Here is a 22041-nt window from a genome sequence, read left to right on the forward strand (position 1 = left end):
AGGGAAAGACTAGACATAATCATAACCAACAACTAGAATGTGACCTCATTAAAATTTGAAGGAAAGCAGCCCTCTGACTTCGACTAAAACCAAGTACTCGTAGTGATTTTCCTTCGCCTTCCATTAAGGGAAGTGGATCTGTGTTATCTGCAGCTAATAAAAATTAACATCACAGTCAAAGACAGATAAATGAAGTCCATTATCATAAATGAAATGATAAGTTGATATTGATACATACAACGAGCTTTCTTTTTGCAAGGCCTTCTAGAAGCAGCAGTTTCTGTTGAATTTGAATTGCCATGAGTAAGATCCACTTTGTAATTGTCATCCTCACCGTCAGAGATTGTAACTTCTAGACCAGCAAAATCTTGCCCCTAATAAGAAACCATTTGGAAAGTCTGGGAATCACTTATACAATCTCAACAAAAACACAATCAAAAGGAGAGAAGAAATATACATTTGCACTTTCATGTACCAAAATCTTATATGTCAATCTCTAGTTATACAAATCATCCGCATGGGCAAATAAAAAGGATCCAGTAGTCATAAGATTGAAACCAACAATAGAGCAAAAATGGAAAATGTAATCGGAAGCACAAACTCATTTAGACAAGAACCAAAACAGTTTCCTTATAGACTAATACAACTTATATAAGTAAACAACACTGTGACATACCAGAAATTTATTGCGGTTTCGCTTCCCTTTGCCCAAGGTATTAAGTTCTTCAACTTCATGCTCTTGATATCTGTCTTTTAGCAACTCTTCCCAGTAATTTTTCCCTTCTGAACCGCTCACAGAAAGTTTACTCTCTGTTTCTCTTTTTTCTTCTGCTTCCACTGCAGCCTCAGCTTCATCAATGTATTCAAAATTTGCCACCTAGAACATAGTATCTATATGGTAAATGAAAAGAAAAGAAAATAATCTAAGAGAAAATTGATGTTGACTTCAGATTGTTGGAGATGAGTTTCGGATTAGGGTACAAAGTATCTGTGATTCACTTTGACTTGAGATTATTCTTTTAGAAGATGAAGATAAAATGGAAATGACATATGAAGCTCTACTTAGAAAATAAATAAGCAATCAGCTTAGCACATAATCCAATTTAGCATGATTCAATTAAGCACGTCAATGCAGTAACGAACAAGCAGGATAGTGGCTTGATTTGTACTCCATATTTGCAAAAAAAGACAGATAGTAGATATTCACACTAAAAGGATTGCTTGAAAAGCCCAATATTTGAAAGAAAAGTATCCAATTTGGGAATTGAAAATATGGAAAAGCTGTGTTTTAGGAATGCATAGGATTGTAGTTTAGTTTACATTATCTTGTAATTAGTGTAAATTCCCTAAATCTTTCTAATATAGTATAGAAGTACATATAGTACAACAAGAAACAAGAACTAAAAAAAAATGCAAATGAACTAAGAAATGCAACACACCCACAATTAGGCAATATGACACGTGATTGAAAGATAAAAGTCTCATTTATTTACCTATAGAAAATTAATTATAATGATGAACCATGGGAGCTTAGAATATGAATGGAGTATGTATAAAATGAACGCCAACACCAAATACAAGATGTCATGGTAACCAAATGAAGCTTAAAAGTTCAATAAAGCAGAAGTATAAGACTTCAACAGGTTTAAATTAATGAGAATGCAATCATAGTAACAATAAGAAATCTGAAAGTAAATAAGCAGAATCATGCATGTACCAAGATGACAATGCAGAAAACAGAAATTCACTAGAACCTCATAATCACTACACGGCACAGGTGGCTGCATATTCAAAGGCAAGCACAGATAATTCGTTTGTAATAGGAGTATTCTAATAACTAAACAAATTAATCCAAAATAGGGATTTATAAAGACAAAGTACAGTGACAACAAAGTTAATAAATATTTCAAAACTTCTTAGGCAGGTGTATGCCACTCCACGTTTCTTTTGGTTATGTGTCCTTGAGTGACTTTGTATGTCTATATACATATATTTCCTAAAAATAATAAATGACAGGATACAAATCAAGTTAGGAGCACAGGTATGTATGATAGACCATATGAAATTCAACCTTAAAGGCTTTAAGAAATCCATTTTCATCTTCATCCAAAGTGGCCTCTTCATCTCCAACTTGATCGCGGTCCAACAATCTATTATAAAGAAATACATGTGAAAGGAAATTCTCAAGCATACTCATATCTGAAGGTATAACAGTCTTAATTACCTGTCTATAGCAGCATCATCGTAATGAATTTGACGAGACTTTCCCACATCATTATTCTCATCAGTGAACAACTCCTTTGAACCATACCTTATGATATCATTCAACTCTTCCTAAGCATGATAGTAATCAGAAGTTGCCATCAAATTAAATAGTCAAAAATACTGCGAGCCAGTTTGGATAAACTTTTCAACAAATATATAGGAAAATAAAAGTTGAAAATAATCTTGAAATAACTACGAGTATTCAAACTACTAGTTTCCCATGTAAGTTGAAATGAGTTTTAGCACCTTAACATTTTTGAATGCTCTCATTTCACTTCTCCAGAAACACCTATAAGCTTATATAGACTTAATCGTAAGTTAAAAACCAGATATTTATCTCAGTTGAGAAGCATTTATAAGGAAATGCGACAGGAAAACAGTAATCGTCAAATTTGGAAACAAAAAACTTCAATGTTTCAAAAAAAAACTATTACCTGGTTAATATTTTGAGCCTTTATCCTGCCTACAACTAAGTGTTCTAACACCATTTTCTTTTTTGTTATTTGCATCATCCTTTCTTCAATTGTTCCTCGTGTTATAAGCCTATAAATCAACACCTAAAACACAAGAACTTCTGTGAAATTCCTGCCAAACAAAAACTACTACAAATTCATGAAAGAAAGAAGAAAAAAAAAAGCTCCAACCTTGTTATTTTGTCCAAGTCGATGAGCTCTGGCCATGGCTTGTAGATCAGCATGAGGATTCCAATCACTATAGAATAAAATTTTGATCATCAAATCGTTGTGAAAAAAATGAACCAAATTAGACGATACAAAAAATAAATGAATAATTAAACTTTCAGCATGACATCCTTGTCAGCATTAAAGAACGACTATAATGAGAGTTAATGTTAAGAAATGAGCTAAGAAAACGGCTTGTCATGTTAAGCACTATATAGTTACATTCATTGCGCTCATCAAGTAAACTAGTAAAGTATAATAGTATAAAAAGGTATAGCATAATGAAGTTTAACAGTTCACAAGTCACATTTATAACATCAATGCCATAAAAAAATGAAGAGAAAAAAAAAAAGACAATAGTAAACACCAGCAGAAGTAACATGGAAACTACTCAAAAAAATGGAACAGGGACAACTAATGACAGGCCAAGCACTAAGAATCGAAGACACAACTAGCTTAAAGCTATTCTCATTTGTTTTAGCCCGAAGAAATTTCAAATGTATTGGGATAGCAGTTGTCATTGTGGAAGCTAAAGATGCTAAACATAATAAATTTTTACCTTTAGAGTTTCACTAGGAAAAAAAAAGGCTGTTAACTTTTTTACAGCCAATAGTATGACTACTTTGATTGGAATTTTATTTAAAAATAAAATGAAAAAAAATAAAAACAGAATATGAAGGGTCACCTGTCATATATAATAACTGTGTCAGCTGTTGCAAGATTTATCCCCAGTCCCCCAGCTCTAGTAGAAAGAAGAAAACAAAATCTTGAAGAATTTTTAGCATTAAACCGATCTATGCGTACTTGTCTTTCAGCTCCACCAACCTTGCCATCTATCCTTTCATACTGCCAATGCTGGTGTTTTTTAAAAAAGAATAAATTCAATAACACAGAAAAATTCCACTGTGCAGAAAACAAAAGGTCAGTAATGTAGAATAGTGTCATATCAATACATTGTAAACACAATAATCTTCAAGCAAATCTAGCATGTGCTGAAATTGGGAATATATAAGGACTCTATGCCCTTGCTCTTTAAGCTTCACCATCAGCTTGTCCAACAATTGCAACTTGCCCGATGATTCCAGCAATTGCCTATAACATAGAAAAATGAATAGGGAAAATAGTGATCCAATCAACATAGGGTAGCTCAACAATATAATGAACAATAATTTCATTATAATTCAAATCGATGTTATCAATCCCAAATAGCAGTGCATAGTAGACGCCCCAAAAGCGCTGTAGTGGTACAGGGGATAGTGGAATGCCTGCCATTCTAAAAGTTTTTGTGCAGTTTATATAGTGTCTACTAAATACATAATCCCAAACATGATTAAAAAAACCTCAGTTCAGGACATTACTAACAATTAAAATGTCATTGGTGTCTTAAATATTGCAAATAAGAGAGGCGTGAGATGACTGGTCGGTTTCCACAAGAAGAGAGACGAAGTGAGAAGCTCTGAACAAAACCTTCTTCACAAACTCGAGGAGTTCCACACTGTTTTTCCTCTGAAATCTCTAAAGTACACCCACAAAAACCTTAACTTTAGTTTCTAAGTATTTTTGGATTTTCAGTTTGCACTCGTGGAGTGACGCCATCACACCACAGTTCCCATTATTTTCAACATGACAGAGGGCAATGTTGCAGCCAAGGACTGCACCACTATCGATAGCATTTGGTAACCTAGATTCAAATTGTGCTAACATAATGCCTTTTACCATAAGAATAATTTTTTGGTGACATAAAAATTAGCAATTCATTTATAAATAAAAAGGGAAACAACATCAGCACTACATAAGCAGAGCAACCACTATTTCTGATAGACAACAACCATAATGGCAATTAAAAATTTTGGCACCAAGCTTACTTGTATGCTTTGTTTTCTTCGTGAATAACTGGTTCAACTCCTTCCAACATGTAGGGATGACAACAGAGCTTACGCAGTTCCATGACAACATTGATAAGAGAAATCTGATTCAAAAACATATGAAACACTTACTTAACATATTGTTGACACACGTTTTGGTTCTTTCCTTTTGAAGCTACGGTTAAGAATAGAACACCAAAAGATTTAGTTCGCTAAAGCATGAATCTTACTTGGGCTCCATTAGGGCGAGTTAATATCTGATAATTACGAGTCAAAATTGCCTTATAGTATTCTCTTTGTTTGCTGCTCAATTCAACACGTATAATAAGCTCCTTTTTAGGAGGTAGTTCAGTCATGACATCTTTCTTCACTCCTGCAGAGGTATAAAACATTTGAATCCACATTTCAGATAGTCTTATTTTTCATGAACTATTTAGTATGTGAAGCCCTTCCTGGGTACTAAAGTTACACAAACCAAATCTAATTATCTGAATCTATAGTGACTCATGCTCGTGCATTTCATTTGAAAAAGGGAAGCCAAACTATACTAGTAGGCAGTCGCCCCTTTTTTTCTTTTAGTAAAGTCAAGATCTTAGAAACTTTTTGGACCAGTTCCAACATTGATCATTCCAATAACTATTGCTCATTAGTTTTTAAGTTGATATATCAGTATAAAATGGAAATAAGACCCACAACTTCATCCAGTATCAACCATTTCTTAAGAGTGATCACGAAGACTGAATTTCTATAAGAACAAGATTATATAAGAGTGCATAGATTGAAAACAGAAGAAGCACAAAGATATAAGAAACCTCCACCATGCAAGGATCACTGAAGAACGAAACACAAAAATAATATAAGAAACCTCAACTTCATCAGAGTCAGTGCTATTATAATAAATCTTGAGCATAAACAGATATTCTGACAAGAAAATCAAACAAAAATATGTAACTTATTCAAGAATAAGATGTATACTTCTCAGGAGATGTGGGGCCAACATTTTATGAAGCCTCAAAATCTGTTGCTCTTGATTGATATCCTCAAACTCTTCTTGGAACTCCTCTAAACTTCCGAACTACCAAAAGGAAATCAAAAGTCCATAAGACACGTTTGATCTTTATGAACATATTATACAACATAATAATCATACTTCCTTATAATATAGATATCATACAAACCTTCCCAGCATCAAGGAAGTGCATAAGCATAAAAAGTTCATCCAGATTGTTCTGCAATGCATCAGACACGTTGTCAAGAAGGTTACAACTTCCAATATAAAACTCAACGCATCCACCAGGATGTATAAATCAATAATATGCACTAGAAGGTGTAAAGTCTACTAGACAGAGTACTATAAGTACTTTCCTTGGAAAAAATCTAGCAATGCACTTTAGCTAAGAAAAATTACAACTCAACTAAAACAGAAGTTAAATGCTCTATGTAACAAACATTAGTTTAGTAAACTTTTTGTTGTGTAATATATTTAATGTAGAATCATTAAAAGATATTTATTTCATAATTAGGGCAGATTTGACATATTTGATTTGTGTAGTAATCGTTTATTTTCTTAATTAGGTGGTAGGTAGTGTGTGCGTGTGTGTGTCAATTGTAATCAGCCTTTGCATTCAATCTAATTGAGAATAATATCAGATCTATTCTTTTCATTAAATGCTAAAAAATTTGTGTCAATACTAGGGTTGGAAAATGGATGGATTAGATAAAATTTTGTTTGGATTATAATGGATGGATTAAAACAATTTATTGAAAAATTAAATCCATCAACGATCCATTTAAAAAATCATTCAATCCACCCATTTACAATTTATTTACTGATGTATATCAAATCCATCCATAAATCATCTTAAAAAGGAATTTAATTACTATGTTATGGCACAGGCGTAGCCATTGGAACCCAGGCCACCAGGACCGGACTGTCTGTCACCAGGACCCAGGTCGGCGGCAGTAGGGACCCAAAGGTAACAAAAATATTATATTTGATCATGCATCATATCAGGGATCAAGGTAACCAAAAATTCATGTTGTATATATTAAGCAACCTGAATACATGTATATCTTTAAATATAAATACAAAATCTAAAAAAGGAATTGTTTAAAAACTATATACATCCCAATTTACCAAATAGAATTCTTAGTAATAGTCAAAAGACCAACAACAGTCTTTCTAGGAAACCCAAAAAACCAAACACCATTCTAGTTAACCACTGCTAAAATTCATCGGAGGGAGGAAATAGAGATATGTTTAGTGAAGGAGAGGAGGGATTTAAAATGGTTTATAAGTTATTTTGGTCTCCTCCTCTCTTGAAAATTGAATCAAACACATTTTTTAAAATATCTCCTCCTCTCCAACCAAACGGACCCTAACGGCCTTTTTATTTCAACAAATAGGAAGGGAGGGGAGGGGAGGGATTTTAAAATAGTGTTTGGTTCGATGAGAGGAGGGATTTTGATGGAGAAGTGTGAAATTACATTTTTCTCATTCTTGTAAAGACATCGGCATACATTAAATCTGGTATGGCAAATGGCATAAATTTTAAATAAACCTGAAGAGGAGTTCCTGTTAAAAGCACACGATGTCTGCTAGAGTATTGTGTCAATGAAGAAAACAATTTGGAATCCTTGTTTTTGAGACGGTGACCTTCATCAACTATCTGCATGTATTATGTATAAACAGATGTTACGCTGTTAGCATTTAAGTATAGTGCACTAAAGCACAAAGGAGATGTAATTAGATGGTAATTGTAGAGACAACTGGAAAATTAAGGGCATGTTTGGTTTGTGGATTATTTTTTTCATTTTCTGTTTTAACAACTTGTTAGAGTACAAAAATGTCATCTTGAGAAACAGGAATCACAAACAGAAAACATTTCCACAGGACAAACGCACCCTAATTTTACTGGCTCTAGCACAAGAATGGTGAGCAGACGTTTACCATGCACTCCCACTTTATAGGCTTCAATATTGTGGTATCAGAGTTTATCATCTCATACGATGTCAAAAGGATATCAAACTTAACCCTTTCCAGCTTTCTTTTAGTAACTATTTTTTTAGATTTCTTTTTCTCCATCTTTTTCGGATTCTTCGGAAAGTAAAATTCATATTCTCTAATAATGCGACGAGCTTGGGCAGAACCAGAATACATAACCTACAGAAACTAACATACATTTAAAAAAAAATACATAACTAAAAATGTAACTAAGGAATCCAGTATACATACAACATTCATTTGTGGTGCCCAATTTGCAAATTCGCGCTCCCAGTTTCGTAGTGTAGAAAGTGGAGCAACCACCAGATGGGGATAAACATTCTCTTCGAAAAGGGAGGCTAAGAAAGCAATACTTTGTATGGTTTTTCCTGAAGATGAAAAATCAAGGCATCATCAAGGTGACGCTTCAGCTAGAAACTCCAAATTAAGAAGAAAAGTAGGGAAGTCAAATATTAGGGAGAGGGAATAAATAGACTGAGCATGAGAGAAACAGAGACCAAGTACCAAGTCCCATTTCATCAGCAAGTATAACATGAGTTTGCTTGGACCAAGAGAATCGTAGAAAGTTCAATCCTTCAAGTTGATATGGATGTAGTGTACCTTCATTTACGTAAAACATGAAATCAGGATCATCCAAATCTAATAAAATAGATGCAAAAGGCATGCTATTGCCAGTGTAACAGGTCAGTCAAAACACATACCCCCTGAAAGAAACTCGGGGCTGTGTTCATACTGTTGAAATTCTCTTTGCTGCTGCTTCAATACAGCATCATCCTTAACACTGCTTTTTTGCTTACTAGAAGAATATTTCCTAGATCTAGACTGAAATATATTGAATCTCTCAATTTCTGCCTGAAACGAAGAGATATCAGTCTCAAGCTCCCAATGGCATTCATCATAAGGAAGCTCTCTCCACTTCACAAGATATTCCTTCGCATCATCCTCCCCTCTGTACCATTTAAACAAAATATTCTATGAGTTGTGCATTTGTCGACATTTTCAGAAAGGACGGAAAAAAAATATTCCAAAAAATTTCTATGCCATTAAGCAACATAATTCAGTGTCAAAAATCTCTCACGAGTCAAATACAACAAAAAAATTATAAAATCATTTCAGACGGGGGGAGACTAAAAATACATGATCATCAACATATAAGAGGGAGCAGACTAGAGGAAAAACTTGGTGATGGAATGCTTTTTCCTGAAAAACTAACAACAAATTATAAAATTATCTAAACCTCTAATCAGCAACCCAAGCTCACTTCCTAGGTCATTGATTAGTGAACCTAAAGTCAAGAGTGATAATTTGAACTTAACAACCACTTTTCTAAAAAAATCCTCTTAACATTCTGGGACAAATGATTTCAACTCAATCTAAAGTTCAAAAACATGTAAAGTAACCAGGAACATAATCATCTCGTATTATTATTTTTCAATATAAGCAACGAGAAAAATAAAATTGCTTATAGCTTAACCTGCAATCAAGTATTCGATCAACCATAGTCCATTCAGGTCGAATGGCAGCAAAATCTTCCTCCATTTTTCTAACTGGTGCCATTTGACGGTGAAAATTGTTTAATTTGGTCTTTATTCGTGGATTGTTCTTGAAAGCCTTCAGAAACTCTTCCTCTGGCACCCTAAATAGAAAATATATGTAGCTAGTAAATGGAAAATACCCGCAGTGATAAAAAAAACTCAGTAAATAAAAACTTCAAAAGCATTCTTTGAAAAAGAAAACTGAACGTAATACTCAAAACTGAAAATTATAGTGATACAGTAATAGATAGGGTGAGATTAAGAATGGAAATTCATATTATAAGGTTCACAAGACACCATTAGAAGCTGAAAAGTAAGAAAACAGTCGATGACTTTCATACCATCTGCAGTGCAAATGTGATAGACCCTTCCACTTAACAAGATATTGTTTGACCAAACTTTGCTTTGACCCCAAACTTTTGGCATCCCTTTCGCCAGCTACAGTGAGACGCATCTCACAATCCAATATCTTATCTATATCATTAAGTGGGCTAACCTGCACACGTACACACAGAATGCAAGTATTATAAAGACATTACCTAAGAAGAAAACATGTTAAAAATATTAAAGACTTACACATTCAGGGCACATCCAGTTATCCAGACGGGAGATTTTATTTGGTGAGAGCAAACACCTAGGATGGAAAGAATAGGTGCATGTTTCACAGCTCAGAAGATTTCCGCTCTCTCCACAAGCTTGACATGAATATTCTTTCTATTGGGAAAGGACAGAAACATCAAAACAAGGAGCAGGAAAGAAAAGAGGTGACAAACGTACTTGTCTAAATCTACAACATCAAATAAGTGAATATGATCCCTACAAGCTGATACCCAAAATTCATGAATGAATATAGAAGAGTAACTAGCTTCAAATGTGATTAATGGGAATATTATTCCAGACATGTATATAATAAAATGCTTCCATCTTTTTTCTTTGGATGAATGAAAATGTTTTATTAGAAAATAAACATAGAACTACAAAAGAAGATAAGTATACAGTAACATTGTCAGATAAATAAAAAATGCAAAAATCAGAACCTTGGCACAACAAATATCATGTAGTTTCACAGATAAAAAATGAGGCTGTGAGGAATTAGAATAAGATAAACAAAAACATGCAAAAAATAAAATAGAAAACAAAGCCCCCATATTATTTCTCAAAAAGGCCTTAATTATGTTATAAATGTGTATGCATTAGCAATTACAGATTCCATACCAAATTAAACAGTATAACTATATTTTGAGGATCTAAACAATAAGCTTAAGTAGAAAATTTCCTCCACAACACTTGTCACCAATTAATATTATGTCAAAGAATTGTCTGCCTCTTTAAAATTCATCAAGCACATGCTCAGTTTGACTTAAAATTCTAATATGTGTTTCTTGTAGTAAAGCAATAAAAGCACCAACTATCAAAGCAGTTCACGCAACACTGTAGTACCAAAAATGTAAACAAAATTTAGGGAGAGTACAACACAGGATAAAATGAACTACACAGAAACGGTAAGAGCAAAAAGGAAGGATGTAACTTACTACATCGCTTCTAACAATCCTCTCAAACTTTTCCTGAGTTGTCTGATGTTTTATGGGCATTAAATCAGCATCATCATCTGACTCGTCTGTATTATAAATTGGCTTGCGATCAGTTCTTAAACGAACCCTCTCGACCAAGGTACTCATGTTCTGCTGAAAAGATACAAATTTTCATGTAAGCAAGATACAAGACACCACTCTATCAGCCATATCTCCCACCCTATGTGAAACCAAGATTTATCTGAGAAAAAAAAATTGTGACAGACTAGCGTACTAGATTAACATGTTAACTATGATATAAGCTCATATCTGAAAGAGAGGGATCAAAATCTGAGACACCATTCCAGAAATAAAACAAATATCCAATAATATATTTGTCAACAAAAGAACATTTTAAATGCTTAGCAGATGCAAGGTAAGGCCGCCTACACCTGGACCCTAACATCACAGCCAGCTTTCTTGCATCCGGTAGCCCTTTCAATAGGGGAAGAAAATTGTCATCTTTGGACAAGCAGCATGTGGTTTAGAATTCGCTCAATATAGTGAAAACCTAGATCCCAATTTTGCTCTTCCAAGCACTGCTTTATAATGACTCGGTGAGATGTAGAACAATTGTGCATGTATGGATTTTGTTAAGAAAACTCTAACTGTCGCTGAAAGGGGTCTCGAGAGTTCGCTTTGCTTTTCATTGTTAGAGATTGTATAAGTATATGTATGTTTTTTATTGGCAGGTCTCTTTAATAAACAAATCAGACATATAATTAATTCAACACTTTCACATCTAGATCAATAACAAGGTTCAAGTTGCTCTATATTACAGGTCAGTTCATATATGGGGAGTATCTAAACTTTCTTAAAGAAGAAACGGATAACTCATTCTAGAAAATTAAATGGCATAGAACTACCTAAGAGTAAATAATATAGAAATTGCAGCAAATGAAACCACAAATCAACCATAAACAATAAGAAGGCTGGCATAAGTGCATGCACATAAATGAAATCATATATAGCAAACGAGTGCGCGAAATAAAAGCACAATCGCATGTGTGATGTGCATGTTTTTGACAAAATGAAAATTTCTTCATTATGATTTCAAATCAACCCTGGGAACTAAACAAAACAGCTCATGCCAATAAATAACCAAATCGTAATCATACCATTTACAAACATAAAAAGGCAAAACAACAGCAGTAAAATACTAAAACTTATTCAAAGTTCAAACACGTAAAGTGAAACCCTAAAGACCAAATCAAACATAACAACTCAACTAAAACTAAGTTAGTTCGAAAAAAAAATTCAAAAAGTACTTACAGAAAAATAAAACTTGAAATAAAAATGACTATGAACATTCCAAATAATAGACTTCATTCACACAAATTAAAATCAACTTTTGCAGTTCAACATTTTCAAAATCTTCTCATCTATCTTCGAAATCAGATTTACTGCGGTCACTGGTTTCCTGAAATCAAGACTCCAGTGACCGTCCGATCTCAATCTAATGGTTCAATAAAATACAGATTTAATTTTTATTCTGTAATTAAAAAATATCGAGCTTGAATTTGAGCAGTCCAATCTTGACCGCAGTCTTTCTTCTCAGTAGATACCAATAAACTAGTCAGGCCTTCTCGTAAGTTACAAATCAAATTCGCATCACAGTTTATAAGCGCCATAAATCAGAAGCTAATCCAAACTGAGTATATAGTATCATTTACCTTTTTTATTCAATTTTTCTTTAATATTTCATTCCAAAATGAAATATGTATATTCCACTAAAACGAGCTACGATTTACTAACGAAACAATGAAATAATAAAAAATATCAAAAATTATACACGCAAGCAATCCAGCATGAATATCAACACGAAGCTGATTCAAGTATTCTTGACGAGCAAGCAATGTACCTGCAGATCACAGTTCCAAGTACCTATTTCCCCAAAAACAAATATCAATAAACCATTAAAGCCTAAACAGTTATCAAAATCCATGCACAATTTTTCAGATCGATTTTCAGACGAAAATTCGTAATGAAAAAACAAAAATCAACAACAACGATGATTTTCAATTTTTCATAGCTCAGATATTATAGAAATTAAAAACGAAAAAAATAGAGTGAGACGGAACGAACCGTAGAGAGCAATAGAAAAGGAGTTGAAAAGCGAGAAAGTTGAATTTAAAACGGTCGGAAAGTAACTAACTAGCAGTGTAGTAAAGAGTAAAAAGAGTGTGTCTGAAAGCGAGAGACTATAGAGTAATAACAAACACGATGAAGAAATGGTGATGGCCTAAGTCACACTTTTTTTGTGTCTATATATAAAGAAAATAAAATTATATTTTTTGTCAATGAAGAATATAGTATTTTAATTGAATAAAGGAAGTTGTATTTTTTTATGAATATAAAATATTAGTTTTTATGGAAAATAATAATAATAAATGTTTTGACAAAAGTAAAATAATATGTAATTATATTAAAGTTTTTTAAGAATAAAATATAAATAAAAATGTGACTTTTACGATACATTTAAAAATTAACATGTTTAGACATATTAAATAAAATTATTAATTAAAATATTTATAATACTCATGCACACTCTTTTTTTTATAGTACAATAAAACTTGTCAAACAAAAATATTATACGAAAAGTTGCATTATCTAATATGAAATTTAGACCATATTTATCAACTTTTTATATATTATTTTTGTTTACATTTTATTATGAATGGAATATTATACTAACGCTAAACACTCTGTTTTTTATAAATATAAAATACATTTGTTTAATTGATAATATAGACTAAAACAAGATAAAATTGAAAGAAAAAAACCCACCTCAAATATTATTTTTTTATAATTAAGTATAAATATTTTTTAAATTTAGTCATTATTTAAGTAAAATAAAGAATAATAAAATGGTAAACAAAATAGTTTAAAATAAAGAGTGAAATTGGAAGAAAAAAATACTACACCCAAATGACGGAAAGACAAAAAACACAACTTTTTATTTATTTTTCAAGTGACTATAGAGCGAAAAATGAATTTGTCATAATTTTAAAGAATTTATTTCATATAAATATTAATGTAAAAAGTTTTTATATTATTAGTTAATTACAATAATTATATTATTATAGATGTTTAATTTTTATCACAATTATCTTTAAAATTATATATATGGATGATTTTGATATGGTAACATTATAAATTTTTTCGAGAAATTACATTTACCTTCCTCAAAGTATCTTTAAATAACATTCACATTCATTCTAGTTTTTATAGTGCACTTACCTCTTCTCTATTCACTAAAATAATTATACATAACATTTTTTTTTGTTACATTTACATTTTTATTTATTATTTATCAAAAAGACATTATAATACACATTTTTGTTGTGTCATTAAGATTATAATATCTTTTAAAATTGCAAATCTTAAATATATGATTGTACCTCTACGAATTTAAGTAAAAACTCTAATTGTTCAAGCTATAAACGATAGTAATATAGATGTAAGTATTGCAAAAAAAAAATTATTTAATACAGTTTTTTAGTGGATATAGAAGAGATAAATATTTTTTTTCAAAATTAAAGAGGATATATGTGTCATTTAAATAGAATTAAAGAGAATTTAATGCAATTTTTTCAAGAAAGTTTACATTGATAGTGTATGATAATTAAACTCAATTTTAAATCATTACCATAAGTTTTTTAATAAGAATTCCTTTCTATTAATTCAAATATAAGTAAAAATAATCATATGGAGATTAGCTGAGAAAATTGTTTAATTTTCTCAAAATGAAAAAAATATTATTGTATTTTTTAAACTATCATTTATATTCATTAATTTTCTAAATGACACTTCGTTTCATTAAAATACTGAATAATATTTTTGAAATAATAAATATTGAATTAATCTATTTATTGTATTTGAAAATACTTTCATAACTTTTCTTTTGCAAGCGATGAATCTTCTCTATAACTTATATTATTATATTGTCACTCCTTGATCCCTATCGGAGTATATTTTCTTTCTTCATAACTAAGGTTTCACCTCTACAAATATTTGATACGTCTTTTTGTATGATTTTATATTATTCCTTTATGTGATACTATATGTGTTACATGTAAGGGATTAAAACAAAATTATTTAGACAACAAATACACATTTAATAATGTGTATAATTTTGAAAGTTTATTTATTTTAATAATCTTGTTAATAAATGTTTTCACACTCACTCGTGTAACGAATAAAATACATTTATAGTTATAATAAACATTGAAACAGTATAAAAAATTTTAAGCAAAATATATTTTGAAATTTGTAACTTATGTTTGAGAAAAGAAAAAAAATTAACTTTTTATAAATTGAATCAAATGTAGTATTTGACATATTGTGCCAGATCAATTTCATGTAAAATCAATATTTATTTTTTATAACAGATGAGACCCCTCGTATTATATTTTTTAAGCAAGATTCTTACTTTAAAGGATATCAAACTTCTCTTGGCAGAGGTGAAGGTAGGTGTTGTGATGGCTATCCCAAAAAAAAATTTAGTTTTTAGAATAAATAAGTATATTTTTATATTTAGTTACTTACTTTAATAATATATATTATCACTTCCTTAATTAGTAATTTTATTTATCTAGTTTTGCTGTCATTTTCGGTCTCTTAAACAATCACAGAGAAGAATTTGTTAACAATAAAAATTGTCAAAATACACCCCATAAACAAAATGAACGCTCGATTTTTTTTTCAAATAACTGAGTTGTTTAGGTTGATAATGACATTGTTAGTCAGTTTAAGAATACAAAAGTCAATTTTAGATGAATTTAATAAGTTGAAATGTCGTTAAATTCAACTTTCTTAAATAATGATAGTTATTTTTTTTTATGGTACTTTAATTTATATATATATATATATATAAGTAAAAAAAAAGTGAGATTTTTTGCGAAATACTATTAATTTTAAATAAAAAAATTTATATTTGACTCGTACCTTAAATTTATTGTAACTTTGTCATTGTCTCTTAGACACATCTACTCTAGTAGGGTTATGCATGGTTGGTTTTTTTCAAAAATCAAACCATATCTATTTTAAAACTAATATATAAATTTAAATTTATAACTAAATCAATTATTTGATATAAAATCGATTATAAAACCGATTGTAAAATTGGTTAATTATGGTTAAATAGTAAGTTTCTAGTTAAACAACCGGTTTTGAAAAGTTAAATTTTAAAATCGATTTTTTCTCAAAATCGATAAAAAATTGATTATTTTTTAATATTTATTTTTAAAAATCATTTATTCGTAGTTTAAAAATCGGTTATCTAAAAAAAAATCAATTATTCATATTTAAAAATCGATTACTTTTACAAAATGAAAGTTCAATAAAAAAAACATACATCAATCATACAGTTGTTTTTTCTTGTTATTAAAATTGAACATGTTCAATTGCTTATAATAATTTGTGATTATAATTGATTTATTACTAACTTCAATAAGACCACCATTATGATTCATACTAGTTTAATAAATTGCTTATTACTAAGATTGTAAAAAATACAAAGATTTGAAATTTTTTTCGATCAAATTTAACAATTATTGCACAATAATAAAACTGTAAAAACTACAAACACTTGAAAGTTTGCTTCAAAAACCGAGATGGACACCACCACCACAAGATTTAGTAAATTTAAAATATATAACGAATTTAATATATTAATTTTTGTCTTTAGCATTTATAATTAAGTTAAGTTTGAGCAATATCTAAATCTCAATATCATTTCTAACATAACATATTAATGTAACATTTTGAAAAAAAAACCATCATTTAAATATCAGTAATTTAAGAAATTATATTTAAAATATTTAATTTATCATATTTTAGTTCTTCTCAATAAATATTAAATATCTTAGTTTATTAACTAATTATCATAGAATATGGTTGATTAATAATAAGCAATTGATTAAATATTTGAACGTCAAAACCACTTAAACATTACATGTAAACAATTAAATGACATCATCATAATTAATTAACATTACAGGGGTCATTAATATTGATAGTCTGCACACTCGAGTTATATACACGGCTCATGGCTCAATGTTGACTCTATAACACATTAAATATGATACGGTTGACTAAATTCTCTTAAGTCTCCAACCCTGATTTTCCAAAACCCTAATATACAATTAACCTAAGGCTTCAAACCAAACATCATGTGCAGATCCAATAAATTAGAGCAACATTTTCATACATAATCAATGATATAAGACTTTGTGTTTATTGAAATACATATAATCTTCATTATCTATCTTAGACCTATCAACACCTCGTATCTCTCCTTAAAAATGTAATTATTTCATCATGACTGTAAATTTCAAAGACTATTAAATTAATGCACATGACTCAAGAGTGACTACTGATTAACATGCAAAAACTACATAATACAAGACATGTCATGTAAATAATCATGGGGTACAATCTATAGGTCATCCTCTACAAGTTACTTATTTTCATTTGATGTCAATAAATTCCGTATCTTACAATGTAACATGATGATTGATTTTAATTAATATTTATTTTATAGGTTTAAACAAAAGTCGTGTCATTTTTTCAACAAAATTTAATTCATAAAGGAGTTTAGAATTAATTTTTCTTTTTTCCACTCGATAATTTTTTTTCTCATAAATGATTAAAAAAACTCCAACTAACAACCCCTTATTAATTTCACATTAATTATTGATTATGTGAATATGAATACATAATTGCATATATTCATATTGTAGGAATATGTGAGTTCCAAGACATAATTGCATATAGTGAAATTGACACTTATCAGTTCACTTTTACTTATCAATAGTAGAATGCATGCATATGCAACTAAAAACATTTATTTTATTAAATGTGTATGTAAGTTTGCATGAAGACTTTGTAACACATGAAATGCAAGACGATTGTCTGTATTTTCCTATGTGGTGCATATTTTTCTAACATTATTTATGTGTTCGTCATTCTTTTCAATTCTTCAATTATCAATAATGAGATAGTTATCCGCTCTCTTTCTCTCTATTACACTTTTAATATCTCATCATATTCTTCCTTTTTTATTAAATATTTTTCCTTTGATTTATTCTTTCACTTTTGTGATATTTCTACAGCAACGTCGACGATCGCATGATCATGAGATTTAGGCAATTCTACAAACAAACTGTTTCAGATGAAGATGCAAATGTAGTTAGCTAATCAAGGATTGGAGGTATATATGTCTCTTTCTCTAATTATATGATTCACTATTGATATATGTAACTAACTTTTCATTTGTTAAGAGAAGAGTTTCATTTCATGTGTTGTTGATTCTGCTCATTCCATTTCTTATTTTCTAAATTTTATTTGATTTATTTTTTTTATAGAAATTGTTAGTATAAAACATTTTTATCAGTTTTACATTTTTATTAGTATGCATTTCTCCATATCACACCGTTACATCTCACTTTCATGGAAGGCTTTCCATTCATTCATGCATAAAAACACGACATTGCCTCCTTCAAAATCAAATTAAGTTTTTGTTTGTGTCTCTACAAACCGCATGCACTAACTTATTAACTGCTTTTCTACTATTCTTCAACCATCACTTTCCTGTTTTGATTTTTCCTCTTTACTAATACTACTCTCTCACTGCTCGGACACCAATGCTCTTTTCATAATTTTCTTTATTTCTATATAATATTATGATTTCTCTATAATATGTATATATTAAGGTTGTTTAATTAATAAGTGAATATTAAATATAATTTTTGTACATGAATTTTATCCCAGTTGAATGTGACAATTTCTTAAGCAAAATGTGTATTTGTTGATATTAAATTTTTTGGGTTCCGATCTATTTTATTTTAATTCTACTATAGTTCAACAATTTCTGTTTTTTTTGGTAAAGATAACTCTATTATTTCTGTTTGAATTTAATTTATATATTGTGTAAGTGTAAATTTTTATGCTATAATCAATTATAATTATTAGATTATTAATAATATTTTATTTTATTATAATTATTTATAAAATTACATACATATTTATTTATTGTATAAAATTTTTTAGACTGTGTATGAAAATTAAATTTTTTCTATTAAATTAGTGTCTCTATACAATCATGAGTAGTTTATTTTAAAAAAATATTCTAAAATTGATAATTTTATGTAATACTTATTAATTATACCTCAAATTAATATATTATTTAATTTTTTACATATTGTTTTTTACCACCTAAAATACTATTTGAAGTGGATTATAGACTAACGAGCTAGTCTCATATCATTGCAAAATCAAATATATATTGTTTAGAAAGTAGACACACAAAATAAACATTTTTTTATAGATTTTTTCTATATAGAACAATCATATTCAATGCCCAAAAAAAGACATTTCTTTACATATCAACAAAAAAAAATTATTTTTTTATACTATTAAAAAAGTATTTCTTATGTGTATGAATGTGAATTTCTCTCCTAACTGGAACTTGAATTATTTAGATAACAATTACTTTTATTATTTTATATATATTGAGAAAAATATATAAATTAAAAAGAAAATATATAATAAAAATAATATATTAAAAATAATATTAATTAAATAATATAATTAAAAAAATTGTATTAAAAATTGGGTAGTGGGAGAATAATTTGTTCTAAAAAGAGTATATTTGGTGAAATGAGAATGAGGTGTGTAATAGAAGATTAGAGGGATGTTGGAAATAGGACAATGAATCTGAAGGCATGTACAGTTATTGACACGCAACACTGTTGGTCTCTGACATGGAGACTCTTGTAACGAAAACCTCGGTTCCAAGTTTCATTTCCACTCTCGCATCGCATCGCATGTCACGCTACTTGTGAACACACATTTACCCCCCCTCAATCAATTCCACCTGATTCACCATCATTGCGGGTCCCCTTCGGTTTACATGTGGGTCCCACAAGAAACTTCCTTCTTCAACTATTATTAGCTGGCCGCCACTAACCACTATTCTATGCAGTGCACACTCGCTCCACCTCCACTTTTTTACAATATTTAATTTAACTCATCAAAGCAAATCAATATTATGAGATGTACAAACCACATCCTTCAAATTAAAACACGTTAGTCAAACTAATCTGCTGTTTCTTGACTTCTAATGTGGCATTTTACCAAGATATAAATATTATATTTTACTAAATTACTTATAAAATAATGAGATAAGTGTTACTTAATGTGTTTGGATAACTGATATATAACGTGTTTGGAGACTTAAAATAAATAAATAATACACAATTTATAAAAATAAAAATAAAAATAAATGAATAAATTTTTTTTCATAGATGCTCTTAATGTATTTGAAAGTTATATTCAAATTTTAAAAACAATGGTTTTTAATAAAAAAAAATCAATTTTAATAATTATAAATTATTTAAAATTATTATATTTTTTATCGAATAAAACACTAAAAAATTAAATTAATTTATTTAAATTTGTCAAAATAAATTATAAATAATATTTAAATAAAAAACTCATACTAATATTAATTTTTTAATTATTTAAAGAGTCGCTATTCTAATACTTTTTGAAGTAAGTTCATAACTTTTAAATATACTATCAAATTATCACATTTCAAAAGAAGATAATCACATATTTTTAATTATATTTAATAATTTTCAAATATATTAAAAAATAATATATAAAAAAAAAATTGGATAACAACATTCTTGATATTTTTATTTTATCAAAACAAATTTCTTAATTATATATGACATTCAATGATATTTTTTCTTTGTGAATCTATTTGTTAAACAAAAATTATTGTTGAGTTCAATAAAGTCTTATACAATGAGTCATTTTCTTTATAATAAATCAAATCTTATTAGACTTATATATTTATTTGATTATATTGAATTTTTTTTTAATCAATGTGTCACAATTATTACAAGTAAAATAAAAATTCAGGCCCTTATTATTTTAGGATCTTATGCAATGGCCTAAATTGCTCAAGACAATATGTCAATTATATGGTATTGATATTGGGTACAACTACCATATTTTAAGAAAAATCATGGTACGGTATAATATTTTAAGAAAAATCAAGATAGGTGCACGTATTGAAGAAAACACATGAATTTATTTATATATTTTAATTGAGAGAGTTAAATTATTTATTTCATAGCACTAAATCACAATAAAAATTTAAAAAGTCAATAATTATATTTAATTACAACTTCAAAAAAACTCAAATACATAAATAAAAATATATAAATATATACAAAATTACTAATTTCAGTCACAATAAAAAATAAGAAAAAAAAAATACTCAAGAAATACGGTACAAATATCAATATCATTAAAATATTCAACACAAATACTTTACCATATTAGAAGTATATATGTTTTCGAGTTATTATGTCATATTATATATTGATAACTAAATTAATATTTTTAAGTCTTTTTACATAAAATCTTGGAGTTTGAAACTCTAAGTATTGCTGCTTGACCCTTGAATATTTATATGAAATACCTAACTTAATAACAATACAACACAAATTTATCTTTTTTATAAATAAATCATATCAATTGAAGTATAAATTCTCCAACTCTTAACTTAAAACATTTAAACCCTTTATAAATATATTAAAAGGTTGATCCACCAATGCATTTTCAAAATAGACAAATTAGTTATAAACAACTTAAAATTACGCGTCGCATTTTAAAAAATGTATTTTTATTTTCGTGATTTATTTTTTTTACGGATAAATATTGCTGGATGCTCACAAAATTATTTAAAAATGATAGAAATTATTTTGGATATATTTATTATTAATTAACAAATATTTTAAAATTGAAATATTCTTATATGATAAAATATTCTATTTAAAAAAAAATTGAATTTCTTTTATGAATAGTTTCTAAAAAACTTATATTTTTAAAAAATTTATTATTAAGAAAAATGTAACAAATAACTGAAACATTTAAAATAATATTTTTAAAAATAGTAACAAAATAAAATAATAATATAAAAATAATTTTTAGAAAAACTACAGCAAGTCCAATAACAACAATAATAAATGATTACAAAAAATAATATCGTGCACACTCACACAAAGAGCCACACAGAATACAAGTCACCAATATAAATAATGAAAA

At 28.8% G+C, this 22041-nt stretch overlaps 1 protein-coding gene across 4 annotated transcripts in view; it reads right to left on the reverse strand.

Moving 5' to 3' along the window:
• The window catches only part of LOC101500650 (CHD3-type chromatin-remodeling factor PICKLE), a 17398-nt gene extending 4289 nt beyond the window's left edge, over positions 1-13109 (reverse strand). Inside the window, exons 1-23 of one of the 4 annotated variants that reach the window (XM_027334028.2) lie at positions 13006-13109; positions 10882-11031; positions 9926-10063; positions 9691-9845; positions 9289-9450; positions 8516-8763; positions 8319-8414; positions 8046-8182; positions 7761-7973; positions 7372-7479; positions 5989-6039; positions 5786-5885; positions 5041-5183; positions 4811-4914; positions 3899-4037; positions 3631-3800; positions 2910-2976; positions 2700-2822; positions 2225-2334; positions 2072-2150; positions 677-877; positions 239-374; positions 45-153 (exon numbers count right to left, since the gene is read on the reverse strand). In XM_027334028.2, the coding sequence (XP_027189829.1) occupies positions 45-153; positions 239-374; positions 677-877; positions 2072-2150; positions 2225-2334; positions 2700-2822; positions 2910-2976; positions 3631-3800; positions 3899-4037; positions 4811-4914; positions 5041-5183; positions 5786-5885; positions 5989-6039; positions 7372-7479; positions 7761-7973; positions 8046-8182; positions 8319-8414; positions 8516-8763; positions 9289-9450; positions 9691-9845; positions 9926-10063; positions 10882-11028 (2936 nt within the window). In that variant the 5' untranslated portion in view covers positions 11029-11031; positions 13006-13109. Of the gene's footprint in view, positions 1-44; positions 154-238; positions 375-676; positions 878-2071; positions 2151-2224; positions 2335-2699; positions 2823-2909; positions 2977-3630; positions 3801-3898; positions 4038-4810; positions 4915-5040; positions 5184-5785; positions 5886-5988; positions 6040-7371; positions 7480-7760; positions 7974-8045; positions 8183-8318; positions 8415-8515; positions 8764-9288; positions 9451-9690; positions 9846-9925; positions 10064-10386; positions 10513-10881; positions 11035-12781; positions 12881-13005 lie in introns of those variants that run through there. The other 3 variants (XM_073367862.1, XM_073367861.1, XM_073367863.1) reach the window with 3 other exon arrangements.
• Positions 13110-22041: the final 8932 nt, after the last annotated feature.

This window comes from Cicer arietinum, chromosome 4 (genome assembly GCF_000331145.2).
Source record: "Cicer arietinum cultivar CDC Frontier isolate Library 1 chromosome 4, Cicar.CDCFrontier_v2.0, whole genome shotgun sequence".
NCBI classification, from domain to species: Eukaryota; Viridiplantae; Streptophyta; class Magnoliopsida; order Fabales; family Fabaceae; genus Cicer; species Cicer arietinum.